This window comes from Arthrobotrys flagrans (assembly GCF_004000055.1).
Source record: "Arthrobotrys flagrans strain CBS H-5679 chromosome Unknown unitig_8, whole genome shotgun sequence".
Classification (NCBI taxonomy): domain Eukaryota; kingdom Fungi; phylum Ascomycota; class Orbiliomycetes; order Orbiliales; family Orbiliaceae; genus Arthrobotrys; species Arthrobotrys flagrans.
In genome coordinates this window covers 4,152,781-4,167,120 of record NW_027137553.1, presented here as the reverse complement: position 1 = coordinate 4,167,120, position 14,340 = coordinate 4,152,781, and the positions used below count along the sequence as shown (strand labels likewise).

Sequence of the window (14,340 nt, the reverse complement as noted above, 5' to 3'; positions counted from 1 at the left end):
TGCCAGCCGGTGGGCTACACATAATATATTTGCGTGCAAATAATATACGAATATCCACACGGGACATATGTCCGACTCGAGGCTCCATGTGTCCTAGCTACAGAAAGACGTACTATACTATACTGTCAGACAAAAATATTTTATTAGTGATTTGTTTCGAGTTTCGTTGGATAGGCTTAATTAGGATAGTAGTAAATGTACTATCAGAGCAGGCGAGCTTGACGTATAATCGATGCTAAGGACTAGACAGAAGTTAACAATAGGCCAGGCAAGCCCAATAGCTGTGACTATTAATTGTGTAAAGCAAGCAAATTCACCCACCGACAAATGTATTTAGACATTTAGCCGCGCAATTGCAGCCTTGGTCCTGCCCAGGCGTGGCATCGCAAGTTGCCTAAATGTTTAAAAATTTGTTGCTCATGTCGCATATCGCCGACAATGTGTACTACGCATTCTGAGGACATAGCTACGTGTAAGTATTCTCATCAGCTATTGGCTTCTACTTTTACAGCTACCCCGCAGCCGTTGCAAGTGCTGCCTTGAGGTATTGGAAGTCGATCCATTTCTTAGTTTATAATTTACGAAAATTCAGCCTTGTAATTATACGTAACACGAAATTAATTCTCAAGGGCAACGAACACTGCTTCTTGCGCCCCATCTATACCATATAGACCGTCTAAAATCCTGCATAGCTTTATGTGATTCGCGAGTTAAATTTCGCGACCTTGAGATCTTGGCAGGAGTGCACAGATGAAATTTGAGAATTCATCGAATTAAGATTTCGACTTCATAACTTTATTTATGGCCTGACCCGAATCGCGACATTTATGAGGAGGCTAGATGAGCCCAATGGATGGTACTTCGAAGGAGGCTCACGATGAAAGAGATAACACCGAGATTAGTCACCGGAACAAGTACCAATTCTTGCCTGAGATCGCGCGACGGACAATGAAAAGTCTGATGGGGGAAGTCGGGAAAAGGAGGGAAAAGCCCACTAGCAGACCACGATGATCTTATCACCGGCCAATGGAACGCGCACGCCGGCTGCATGATGCCTGATTGAGCCTAATGACTGGAAATGCCAATTTCAACGGCAGCCATTGAAGTCGAAGACAGGGGTAAAATGCGAGAGTTTGTGTGCGCCGGAAGCATGTCGGCAATGACGGTGCCAGAACAGAGAAAATTTGTTCGGATTGCGGGAAGGCGAGAGGCCGAATTGTTAGTAATTGGCATTTTACTTAACTCGCAGCTGGTGCTGGTCGCCAATTGAGAATTTTCTCTTTTTCTCCATCGAACAGCCCGCCATATCTGGCAATTGACAGTTGAAGTTGCATTTTCGAGTCTTTCGAGTTTGGGAGCCAGCCACGGTAGATCCGGCTCTGCAGTCTGTCACTAGGTCAAAGGCGTAGCTGAGCGACAACGTCATCCAACGACAGTCAACACACCAACACTCTTTTCTCCTTTCGCTCTCGTCTTCATTATCGCCTTCTTCTGCTTTAGCATCATCATCGATTGACGGTTAGTTATATCCTCTGTTCGCTCTTTTCTCGGAACATCGCGGATGTCGCGATAGTTACTCTACTCGCAGCAGGTGCAGCCGAGTACACTTGGGTAGTACTGGTACTGCGAAAAAGGGAATAAAATAGAATTGCTCCCTGTTCTCATGCAACATTCAAATAGGCAGCTGGCTGACTCCTGTGCCAATTGCAATTTCAGACTCCTTCAATTCACCCCTCTTCTTCATCATCATCGATTGCCACTTAGGACTCATCCTAGAATCGTAGCAAAAATGGATATCGTACTATCCCTCAGCGATACGCTGTTCCTCGACCGTTTTTACGCCTCTATCCTCCCGGTCAACAACCTCGCCGCCTCTCCGGATGTATTCGCCGCAAATGCCAACCATACAGCAGCTGTCAAGATATCCAAGATAGCTCCTTCGATCGCAGGAAGTGCTTTCGACAGTGCCGTCCAGTTGACCAACCTCGTTGGACTCCTTCCGGGCAAATATGCCGACCTTTCCGTTCTCCCAAGAGACAATATCTACCGCCAGTTCTTTTCCCTATTCTTACTTACCTGGTATGTAAATGATTCATTTTATTGCCCCAAAGTACGACTGGTTGCTAATTGACGATAATAGGGTCTTCGGCTGTTTGCTCTACTTTGTTTCGTCGACTCTTTCCTACATCTTCGTCTTCGACAAGGACACCTTTAAGCACCCCAAATTCCTTAAAAACCAGATTCGCCAGGAAATATGGGTCTCCATGAAAGCCCACCCAGGAATGTCCCTTCTCACAGCTCCCTTCTTCCTCGCTGAAGTCCGTGGCCATACACTCCTCTTCGACAATGCCAACGATTGCGGCCGCGCTTACTTCTATCTTCAATTCCCGCTTTTCATTATCTTCACGGACGCTTTGATTTATCTAATCCACCGTGGACTTCACCACCCATCCATCTACAAATTCTTGCACAAGGCCCACCACAAATGGATCATGCCAAGCCCATACGCTAGTCACGCCTTCCACCCAGTTGACGGCTGGGCCCAGAGCTTGCCATACCATATCTTCCCTTTCATCTTCCCACTCTGGAAATACGCCTACGTTGGCCTCTTCGTCTTCGTTAACATCTGGACTGTCATGATCCGTAAGTAGCTCATTTAATTTTACAATTTCTTGGTATTATCTCGGCGGGGGCGGTGTTGCTAACAAAAGAGCCTAAATAGACGACGGAGAATATGTTGCCAACTCCCCAATCATCAATGGCGCTGCTTGCCACACTATGCACCACCTCTACTTCAACTACAACTATGGCCAGTTCACCACTCTCTGGGATCGCCTTGGCGGTTCTTACAGACCACCAAATCTGGAACTGTTCTACAAGGAGACCAAGATGAGCAAGGCCGAGTTAGACAAGCAGGTCAAGGAGATGGAAAAGATGGTTAAGGAAGTTGAGGGTGACGATTCGTTCAGAGAATATATGCACTCGGACGAGTCGAAGAAATCGAAGTAAACTTAAAAATTTGGAGGCGATGAATGGTGAATTATGACGAAGGTAATGAATACACTTTGGGGAGGAATACTTAATGGAAGGGTGGGGTGGACGGGTTTGTTTTTGAGGTAAATTAATTACTGCCAGATACCAGTACATACGGCGTCAGGGTTTTTTCGATTCTATTCTATTTCCCACTATCCTGGGAAATACGCCTGCTTCGGTGTATATTCTTCTTCTGTCTCTTCTCTCTTTTTGGTTTTATGCAAGCGTTTGTGTTTTTCTGTTCCATGACAACGGATGTCGAAGATTACATACTTAATATCAACGAAAGAAAAGTGGCACTTTGTGGGAGGATTATTGGATCTTTACTTGGAGGTGCCGTCCTTCTTTCTGTATATACTGTGGGAAGAGGGTGAATAAAAAAACATCGAATAATATATTAAAAATGAATATCTAATTGATAATTTCGAGTAATCAATTCTCTATGTGTCGTCTTCGAAGCGGTATCCTCCATGGAACTCGTGGGGAGGATAGAACAGGCGGGGTATGTATTGAAGTCCAGTACCAAAGGGATGGTATTTAGCCAAACTGATATCCAGCAAACTGCAGCCAGGGCTGCAACTCCTCCGCGCTAAGCTTATGAGCGCAATCTCGTGTAAACATCTCGAGTGCCATCCCTACATCCAAACCTTCGGGTTCCCCGGACTTCGCCAAACCGAGGACATATTCCGAGGCTTGATTTTCCGTAACCGTTTTTATGTAATCCATTGAATTTGAGCGGCTACGAGTATACTTTCGACAGCTTGTTGTAGTTTTTCCGAAAGAGCCTTTAGAACTTGTTGCTTTGAAGCTTTATCGAGATTTTTATTCTCCCCGAGGATATATTGAACTAGATCGTGTTTAGTTTATCGATGATTTTGCATTTTGTGGGACCGGAGACGGCTACATCTCCCAGGGGCCGTAGTTTAAAATTATTTCGACACCAATGTCTTCTCAGGCCGGCTTCCGTATCAATAATCGTTTTACGTTTGTAAATGGACATTTTTTGAACGATTGGAGCCATCGGTTGGAAAAAAAGGCCTGCGTGGCTGACTTCTCTCGCGCTTTCTGGTGGTGCGACGAAATACGAAGGATGGAAGAATTTGTCGTGGATGCTCAAATACCGGAGCTTTGGAAGGTTATAAAGGCGTTTTGGAGGTCTCGTAGTGGTTTCGACAGTTTCAAGTCGACGTACCGAGTATGATACTTGTCGGCTAAGAAGGCATGCGGATGTTTAAAGATCTTAGATTCACGGCTCGTGCTAAAAGAGCCGTAAAACGCTCCGTTAGTTGCCTATTGAATTGACTTCTATCCTTAAGGACTCTCGCATGGTGGGTGCGAGTCTTCCAATTGATTTATGTATGCGTCGCTATCGTCTTCTACTAGGACGATGACCTCATCCGGTCGAAGAAAATTCCCGCTGCTATTTTCCCAGTCGATGTTTAGGTTCTTTTCAATATCTATCATGCGGGCCGGTACCATATCGAGAGGAGTGGTAAGGATGATAAAGAATTCGTCTGGACGTTTGGATTGTGAACGTTATCTGAGGTGGGTTAGGAACCAAGATACATTTTCCTTTTCGATGTCATTGCTGACGGATACTAAAAGCCCTGAATTAGATAAAATATTAAACATATAGTAGTTAGCAACCTAGGAATGGCTACGTTACATACTACTAAAGTTCAACTCTATGCAGTTAAGAATCAATTCTCTTCTCTGTATATAACCCATCAAACGACTCCAAAAACCCATTTTCTGAGTGTGAAGATTCCCGATGAAATATAAACTTTCTCGCAAGCGACAGTCCAGCGTTCTGCGGACCCAGAGTATTGAAGACATTTAGCACATTAAGTCTTCAGGTTCTAGTGGTAACGGCATGTGCATGGAATCGAAAAATCGCAAAAAGCCATACGCGGTTTGCGGCAGTTGTATAGGCGATGAGATAGTTAGCTCGGCAGGTTGGGAGGAGAGTGTATACATCGCCTTGCCCAAGGCATTCTAGGACGCCATATAAGAGCTCGGGGATTAAGCAGAGGGTTAGGAGGTTCGCCATAGTTAACGTTGTTGGATTTTTTGAGTACGATATGAATGCTCTTGTTTAATGTTTGAGGTCCGACTTGTCTCATCCTCGAACCAGGGTCTTGATGGTTAAAGTTACGCGCGAATTAGGTAAATCGGATACGTGAAACAAGAAAATTAGATATGGATAAAATGACCCGGATTATCTATGTACCATTCTCTAATGTTTCCCGGAACGCCCCATCGCTGTCGCTCTGTTATGCTGGTGGAAATGAACAATCGTGTAAATGCAAACAGCGACATAAGGCTGTAGATGTATAAATATAGCGAACAAAGATCGCGTATGTAAATGGGTGCCACGTATATACGTATAGGAAATGATCGGCTTCCTAGTTCGACTTTCTCTTTCTCTTTCGACCTCGTCTTCGCACTGATGTTCTTGCTTCTTCGACATCTATCTGCTCTCGGGATGTGTCAATTTCATTGTCGTTTGAGGGTTGTTCTTGAGGTTCCTCGACTCCTGCCACCGGACCAACTTCGCGATCAACCTGTTTCCCTTTTTTGGAATGAATCCTTTCCATTCGCCGCTCCATAATTCGTAAATTTCGTTTTAGCCAACCCCCCTGCGGTATTTGCGTAGTAATCCGAGAGACACCTGCTTCACGCATACGCTTCTGCTTCCTGACTTTGGCGCGCATGCACAGCATGACGACATTGTCGGATGTCAAGGTCCTGCGATGACCGAGAGGTTGTATGGAGGAGAATGAAAGGGTGTGAGCACGGTTTTGCAGATGGGATGGAATTGGTTTTGGGAGGGTAGTGAAGAAAAATAGAGTTGATGGCTTAATATATCTGGTAGTTGGTTGTTTTTTAAATTTTCGAGGTTCGGAAAGGACTTCAATATCAGTTTCGACATTGGGTTCGACGTCTTGCTCAGGCTCGGCTGCCGGTTCTGATGTGTTTGGGTGGTCGATTATATTATTATCGGACGAACTCTCCACCACATCCGTTCGTCGTCGGACAGACCTTGTAGACCGTCTTAAATTTTGTGAATTATTATCTTCATCTTGACTCGTTGTCCCAGCTGAAGATTCATTGGCTACTTCGGGCTCCTTATGGCCCCACTGGCGATCCGATATCTCGGATATCTGTCGTAGATTCCTCTTTGCTGCGACTATCGCCGGCGCAATTGACTTTTTGGTACGGCCTGGCGGACGACCTCGACGGCGTTTAGGTTGGGTACCATTATCACTATCGTCAAGGGATGCGGACGCCACCGGTGGTACGGTAGAAAAATATTGTATGTCCTCTGTTTTCGTGCCGGTGATACCCTTATCACGACAACGCTGGCTCCAACGATCGTTAGTGGCAACAGGGGTATCCTGTGGCAGCTGAGAGAGACGGTCGGAGAATGATTGTGCGACGGAGATGATGTGCATCCAGCCGTCGGAGGAAGGCGAGGAGAGGTGGATTGGAGATTCCGATGGGAGGGAGGAGTGCGGAGATGGATGGGGGATGTTGATATGGGACATGGTTGGGTTTATATCATGGCAGGAAACATGGTGGGATGAAGTTTAAGTTGGGATGGTTTGGCTTCGCGCTGGCAAGCTCCTTTTGACTTTACCTCCTCGCCCTAGCTGCCCAAGGGCTTCAAACTTCGCATCGTGAATCAATTGATATCAACTTCATATCAACATCACCAATATACTAAGTATCCGCAAGATATACATTAGCTAGCCAGTTACTCACAGTCAATTATAGATTATCAGCATCTGCCAGATCGATTCGTCGACGTCCCTCAAGAGTCCTTTCGAATTCGGAGCTCGAGCTGTTGGTTGCATGTTGAATCGATGTCCCATGCAGATGGCCAGAGCAGGGGTCTGCGGGAGCAGTCAGCCCAGCTGAAACCGGGATGGCTTAAAAGTCACATCGATAGCAGCGCGACTGCAATTTTTATCTCTCTTCGTTGATTCCGACATAGCCTCCTCGGCCATGATATCCAAATGCCTTTTTGACCCTGTGGTTCAATAGCTGCTGCATCGCGATATCGAGATCCGACTTGCATTGCATTGCATTGCAATTGCACTCAGGGCTCCAACTGCGGCTGAACCGACCCAACTATGCATCATTGTCTACCCATCCCGCCTCATTCTGCTCTGGACAAAACATGATCTTGGCCCTCCCCCTCCTCTTCTACGGTTTAAACCATGCTTTCGCCGCTCCAGCAACATCTCCGAACAATGGCGACACCGGCCTAGATGATCCTAGTATAATAATACTTCCTGCGACTGTCGGCTGGGTTGAGGATCCCGATGGCAGAGGCACGTTCAGTCTTGTTAGTAGCTGCGTTATCACATTGACGCTCTGCGTATGGTCAGCATTACATTTAAACGTCCCACCCGAAGGAACTTCGCTGCAGAAAGCGGCCTTTACGCGAGCAAAATGGGTCGTATTTGGGATATTTGCACCGGAGCTGTTGGTCGCTACTGCTTCGGCGCAGTACCTTACGACGCGGTGGTTGTATAAGGAGATTAGGAAGGATGCGAAGCATCGCGAGCAGCTTGTAGGCCCGATATGCCCCAATTCAATGCTTTGTATTTTAGGCATTTTCATAACAATTTATATAGCTGGACACGGCCAACCCACCCCGCGAACCTACCTGGACGATGATGCAGTGCTTCTTCGCAACAATGGGCGGTGTCGCCGTCCAGACCCGCGCCAGCACCTTCAATGGTTCACCACGCATAACACTTTCCGCCGAGGGTGTTCGTATGCTTTCATTTCTCAATCGCCTCCCTATAACCGACGACCGAGAAATTCGTGATAAGAGTAAAGGCGACTGGCTGGCGAAATCCCTTGTATGCATTCAAGCATGCTATATAATCGTCCAAGCCGTTTCACGACTCGCGGCACGCATGCCGATATCCCTGCTCGAGGTTAATACGATCGGACACGTTATTTGCGCTTTAACACTGTATCTATTATGGTGGAATAAGCCGCTGGAGCTGGATCACCCGCAAATTCTACCTTACGAACAGGCGCTGGAACCGGTCATTTCGTTGATGTATATGTGCTCGCCAATCAGCGAGACGATGGGGGTGTCAGAGATACGGTGTATGGCTTATAAAGATCCCACTAGAATACCAGCAGTGGATAGCAAAGGGGAGCCGTGTGAGGGTGTAGTACCGCAGTATACCAACTTCTCGGTAGGCTCGAGAGCAAGATCCGATCCGAAAGCTTGTCCGTTACCGTCCTATATTATCCTCTAGCCGAGATGCTAATGTACGATAGTCATCGGTGTCGCTCCAGCGAAACGCGGCATAACCCGATCTGCTACCCGTTTCGACTACCAGATTTCTGAAAAACACACCGAAGTCTCACCCGCCCACCGATGCTTCATGGAACTGCAAACACCGACCACGATCCTACAGCACGCTCCACGCTACTGCCGTTGGGCGCAATCGGATGTTCACCACTCACATCAACCGCCTGTTACGTCGTTCGAGCTCGAACGATGGCGGTTGGCAGGCACGGCCGCACAAGAGCTATACGAAGAATGTAAACTTCGTGATGGGTATCTTAATTATTACTTTACCACTTCATCACTCGGTGTCTTTCTCGGAGAGACATACTATCTCGATACACATATCAGAAACTTCTCGGGGTTGTCGTATCTAGGACACGTGAATGTCCATCGAGACCATTTGAAGGGTATACTTGCGTTTACCGCGGCTGCATACGGTGGATTACACGTCGCAGCATGGAAAGAGCATTTCCCGACGGAGATCGAGAGGATATTATGGCTGATCAGTGCGGTATTCATAAGTTGCTCCGGAGTCCTATCCTTTCTGGTGTTTCTTGCAAAGCAGAAGAGTAAGGCGTTTGATAGGTGGGTTAGTGGGTTTACAGTACAAGGTAGCTGGATGTTCTGGAAGAGGAAAGAGGATATAATGAAAGGCGAGAAGCAAAGTGTGGGGAAGTGGTTGGCGCAGATTACGGTGGGAGTTTTGGTAGGGATCGTGGTGATGGCTTTTGCGTGCGCGAGGATGTATTTGGTGATCGAGGCGTTTGTGAGCTTGAGGGATGTGCCGAAGGAGGTTTACGATACGCCGAATTGGACGAATTTCTTTCCGCATTTTTAAAAACGATTCTTGTCCAGTTACATCGCGTCTCGTTCGATCGAGACTACATTTAGCGGTATGAACCAACGATATCATTTACCACTCAAAATCAAACATATATATCATTTAAAATTTCCGTAAAAGAGAATCATGCCACCCTGTGATCATTATTAGAGGGTTAACACCACGGTACCCTAAATAGGAGATATATTCCTTCGACGTAAATCAGCTACAGAAAGAGGGATTTCAACGAAGCAAAAAAGTTCTGGTACTGGAGAATGGTCACGTCCGGTGTCGAACCGGCTTCCCTACACTAGCAGTAAGGCGTGCACCGCTTGCACCTCAAGACCTGCTGATTCTTTCAAACTCGCAAAGAAATGTTGAAATGAGCTATTTATATCCCTCGAGGTTAGAGCTCGAGCTAGAAGCTGCGCTTAAGTGGCTCACAGACGGATTTTAACGACAGGAACGTTGCCGGCGGTTGTGTAACATACCAAAATCCGACAATTTCAACGCAAAAACGTCGACCGTTGAAGGATAGGTTTTATACCTCGAGACTAGGTCTTAAGTAGAGCTGCGAATTGAAACCTGTCAACTTCAACCCAAACAAATCAACTTTAATAACCTTCTTCTACCAAATCTTTGAGGTAAGAAGAGTATACCTGTTATCTCAATAGTAACAGATGAACGACCCACATGGCGAATTTAAAAGTGATCTGCCATGGAGATCAAAAAAAAAAACTTACCCAAACTAGACCGAAAAAAGAGCAAAAAAGGAAGAATTCATATGCTCCCATACGGATTTGAACCGTAGACCTCGACATTACTAGTGTCGCGCTCTACCAACTGAGCTATAGGAGCTTGTTTACAGCAGGTACAATTGGAGATTATAACGGCAACTGGATTTCTGAACACTGCTTGGCATTCTACGAGACTGGTATCGACATCGTTGGTGAGGACACCAACACACCAACACACCAACACATCCAACATGCCACGTTTTGGTCGGAACGCAAGGCTGTCATCCCGCGTCGCTTTATAATACCCCGTCCGCCACGGTGCTCTACTGTCGTCCCATCTTGACTTCGGCTCTCCACCATCGCCATCTCCACCGCATACTCACTTGCCTTCTACCCCTCGTTGCGACTTACACGACCGGGCGCTGGACGTATCGACCGATCGACCAGTCCATTAATACGGCCCCATTATCACCGTTACCAAACCCAAGACATCCATCCATCCATCCATCCATCCATCCATCCATCCGTACACAACCCCCACCATGGCTGCCGTCCCCATCGAAGAATGGTTCTACGACATCCCAGTATGCACCCGTATCTGGGCATCAGCAGCTGTCACCACAGCTCTTGCCTGTCAATGTCACCTCGTCTCCCCCTTCCAACTCTTCTTCTCCCTCCCAGCTGTCCTCTCCAAACGTCAGTACTGGCGGTTGATCACCACCTTCCTCTACTTCGGACCGTTAAGCATAGACTTTATGTTCCATATGTTCTTTTTGGCACGGTATAGTCGGATGCTGGAGGAGACTTATTTCAGAGGGAAGACGGCGGATTTTGCGTGGTTGCTTTTGTATAGTTCTACTTGTTTATTGGTGAGTTTTATTATCTATTGCAGAGGATGGAGGGATTGGGAAGAAGCTAATATGGAGATTTAGTTCTGCTCTGCGACATTTGTTCAAATGCCATTCCTTGGTTCTCCGCTCGCTTTCTCGATCGTATACATCTGGGCGCGAAGGAATCCATCGGTCCGACTTAGTTTCTTGGGCCTATTCGTTTTCAACGCGCCTTACCTCCCCTTCGTCCTCCTGGCATTCAGCGTGTTAATCAACGGTAGCATGCCTAAGGATGATGCGCTAGGTATTGTCATCGGACATAGTACGTATCATATCCCGAATCTGGGAGAGATGGGACAACCTCTGGGTATGGTGATGAGATGCTAACGATTGGTGTAATGTAGTCTACTTCTTCTTTATGGACATCTACCCAACCGTCAGAAACGGTTCTCGACCTTTGGATCCACCGGAGATTTGGAGGAGATTGTTTGAACCACGTACCGAGAATGCGAGACCGCAGATCCAACCTATGCCCCAGGCTGTGCAGTAGATTGATCCTTTTCTCTCTTTTATACTCCAAAAGCGTTTATTATTATTGGTGTCATGAGAGGCACCATTTTTCCCTTCATCCTTCTACCACTATTATAGACGAACTTTAGAAGGGCGAGAAGCTATCATCGCCATCTTGTTATATTAAGATGGCCTTTGTTCTTTCGGTTTACTTTAGCGTTATCATTCACTAGTGTTCAGTGGCAGGCTTCTTTTTTTTACCATTCTCTTCTCCGCTTGTAAGATACTATCATTTGAGTCCGGGAGGATATACTTAGGAAGAGCGTACCCTACTACCCAATAAATCGTCTGGTCTGGTTTATGTGCTTGCGGTTTCAAATGCAAATGAATCGAATGAATTCCAACTCTACAAATACACACCCGAAGCGCCATGCTAAATATGTTATCTTATACCTAAAGTATAATCTTACACCGCTTACTTACTCCTCGTTGGCTTCAAAGAATGAATCGCTATCGTCATCGTCATCGTCATCATCCTCCTCTTTCTTCTCAAGATACTTCCTATTAGCGAGCACCTCTTTAAACCGTGGCAGCAGCAACTCCACCGTCTTCCTCACATCCGGCATCTCTACAATCTCCTTCGCACCATCTCCATTCACGATCTCACCAAGTCCAGTGACTATCTTGCCCCCTCTTCTCTCACCGTCCAAACCCACCCCACTAGCAGCTCTAACACTAGTATCCTTCCCACATCTGACTTTCCCACCAGTAGCTTCGGCAGGCGTAATCTCCGTCGAATCCAATAACTCCTGCCATTTGAACAAAAAGTTCCCAGGTCCCTTTTTCAATGGCTTCCTCGGTTCTCCGTCATTCAAGGAAACGATAGATGCCATCCTTCGTTTCGTCTTTTGGTTCAGTTTCCGGAGGTATTCCTCATACCCATCCATTTGCTGCAAGACAATCTTTTTATCTTCCTCGTTCAACTCGTTAACAAGTTTATTCAATGTAGCCGTAAACCCACCGGCACCTTCACCCGTGACACCCTCGGGACGTCTAAACTGCTTTGCCGCATACTTTGCATACTCCAACCATAACTCCTTCGCCATATCCCCCTTTTTACAGAACTGGTGAAGGAAAACGTGACAGCTCTTCTGGTGTCTTTCGAATAGTCTTACGAATTCTTCGACACCGGGAGGCTTCTTTGGTCCGTTTTCATCTGCGGCGCTGTCGGTCGATGAGATTTTGGCGGTTTTTATCATATCGTTTACAAAACGTTCGAAATCTGCGATTGTACCGCTGAGATCGACTGCATTGTGGATATTTCGTAAGATAGGGTCGTATATTTGGGCGATATCTCGGATTGCGGCAGTTAGTACGTCTGGATTCGATTTGCATAAAACGAGGATTAGCTGTTCTCTATCACGGATGGATAGTTGGATCGAGAGATACTCGAGGAGGAGTTGATGCCCGTCGGTTGTGAAGTCTGTGGAAGGGGATGAGGGTGCGAGGGAGACTATTGCGTGAACGATAGAGGTAGATGAAGCTTTACTGATCACGCGGTAACCTTCTTGATCGGTGCGTGTTAGTTTTGTGTAGGCGAGGATGGCGGCGAGGTGCTGTTTTGAAGGGCAGTCTTTGGATTTTTCGAGCTTTGAAACTCGGGATTCGAGCTCTTTGATTTCCCAGGATAGGACGGTGTATATGATACTAATAGCTTGTTAGAAAATGAGATTTCATGGTCAAGATGGAAAGAGTATTTGAACATACGTTTGGAGTAAATTCATGCCCTCGTCAGCCCCGCTGCTCCATCCGATCCAGTTCGTGAGAGTTCCAATGCTCATCTTCGCTAGCACCAACCGGGTCATTCCGCTAATCATAGTTGCAGCATTCCCAACCCTTAAAGTCTGTCGAACGATCCGGTAGGGAATCAACTTATTCGTCCTCTCCACCAACGACAGCAGCGTCTGCCCCTTCGGCGAGGTGACTAACACATAATGTGCCAAAGACGCTAAGCTTGCAATCGTTAAGAACTACGAATTAGCTTTTGACATCTTCTTAGCCTTTTCTTGCTTGGAACATACTTGACGACGATATGCTGATGCGCCGCAATAACCAAATCACCATGAGCCTGCAAATCATCGCTCTGCGCCGTCTTTTCAAATAACTCATCCAACAGATCTCCATACACAACCCGTCTCATAAACTCCCTCCACGCATCCACCAAATCCTGTTGGTGGTTTACATCGTACACTCGATTCGGATCGGGTTTTATCTCCCGTCCTGGCATACCGCCTAGTATCCCTCGGGCAGGGTATTCTATCAAAGCCGAGATAGCGGTAGCAAGGGTTTTTCGAATACCCATAGAACCCTTATCGTATGATTCCGAGAGATTTGCTTTAGCGAGGTCATCGATGAGAGGCTGGACGCGTTTGGACCAGAAGTCTTGTGAGATGTCGCGGAGACCCGGGATGGGGACCACGAAGGTCGAGAAGAGGAGTTGGAGGATTGGGGATTTTGAGGTGACTTTTTCTTTTGCGTTTTCATCGTCTTTGAGACCGTCAGTACCGCCATTTTTATTACTATTATTATTACTACTATTATCGGGTTGGAAAGGTGGACCGTATGAAGTGATTATGCCAGGCGTCTTGAATAGCTCGATTTCAGCTGTGTAGGTCTCGCGGTGGGTGAGGATGTCAAGGAGGGCGTGGGATTGGGCGGGCGTGAGAGATGTGGGAGACATCTTGATGTCTATCAAGGGGGTATGAGGGCTGAAGTATGAGAGGAGTAGTCATGATGGAGGAAGAAGAGGAAGAGAACGATGGGATGGAGCGAAGGAGGAGGGATTACTCTACGCCAGGAACAGGAAGGACTTTCCCATTCCCACCAACGTCATATGCAACGCATCTGTACATAGCTCTCTATCTTGAGCTCCACGGCTTTATATTTATCCCAACTAACATCGCCGGTAAGTTCATTCTTCCCCTTCTTTGCCAACATCTTCAATATATAATGAATAAATGGTAATATATACCTGGACAATCTAACACGGTTGAAAGCGCAGACAAAACCCCGAAAGCGCAATGTTCCAAG

The 14,340-nt window shown here is 46.7% G+C and overlaps 5 protein-coding genes across 5 annotated transcripts; 3 read left to right on the top strand and 2 right to left on the bottom strand.

Moving 5' to 3' along the window:
• Positions 1–1,789: 1,789 nt before the first annotated feature.
• Positions 1,790–3,009, top strand: DFL_007701 (uncharacterized protein; the record flags this gene model as incomplete). The annotated part of the gene is made up of 3 exons (XM_067637324.1): positions 1,790–2,079; positions 2,141–2,643; positions 2,723–3,009. 3 exons carry the CDS (start codon positions 1,790–1,792, stop codon positions 3,007–3,009), a joined length of 1,080 nt encoding a protein of 359 aa, XP_067488851.1.
• Positions 3,010–5,438: 2,429 nt separating this feature from the next.
• On the bottom strand, positions 5,439–6,581 carry DFL_007700 (uncharacterized protein; the record flags this gene model as incomplete). Its single annotated transcript, XM_067637323.1, has 1 exon — positions 5,439–6,581. One exon carries the CDS (start codon positions 6,579–6,581, stop codon positions 5,439–5,441), a length of 1,143 nt encoding a protein of 380 aa, XP_067488850.1.
• Positions 6,582–7,216: 635 nt separating this feature from the next.
• On the top strand, positions 7,217–9,191 carry DFL_007699 (uncharacterized protein; the record flags this gene model as incomplete). The annotated part of the gene is made up of 3 exons (XM_067637319.1): positions 7,217–7,612; positions 7,677–8,289; positions 8,341–9,191. The coding sequence occupies 3 exons, from the start codon at positions 7,217–7,219 to the stop codon at positions 9,189–9,191; spliced, it is 1,860 nt and encodes a 619-aa protein (XP_067488849.1).
• Positions 9,192–10,452: 1,261 nt separating this feature from the next.
• DFL_007698 (uncharacterized protein) lies at positions 10,453–11,290 on the top strand (the record flags this gene model as incomplete). The annotated part of the gene is made up of 3 exons (XM_067637318.1): positions 10,453–10,779; positions 10,843–11,062; positions 11,145–11,290. 3 exons carry the CDS (start codon positions 10,453–10,455, stop codon positions 11,288–11,290), a joined length of 693 nt encoding a protein of 230 aa, XP_067488848.1.
• Positions 11,291–11,729: 439 nt separating this feature from the next.
• DFL_007697 (uncharacterized protein) lies at positions 11,730–13,990 on the bottom strand (the record flags this gene model as incomplete). The annotated part of the gene is made up of 4 exons (XM_067637317.1): positions 11,730–12,957; positions 13,018–13,263; positions 13,332–13,797; positions 13,870–13,990. 4 exons carry the CDS (start codon positions 13,988–13,990, stop codon positions 11,730–11,732), a joined length of 2,061 nt encoding a protein of 686 aa, XP_067488847.1.
• Between the last annotated feature and the right edge of the window lie 350 nt (positions 13,991–14,340).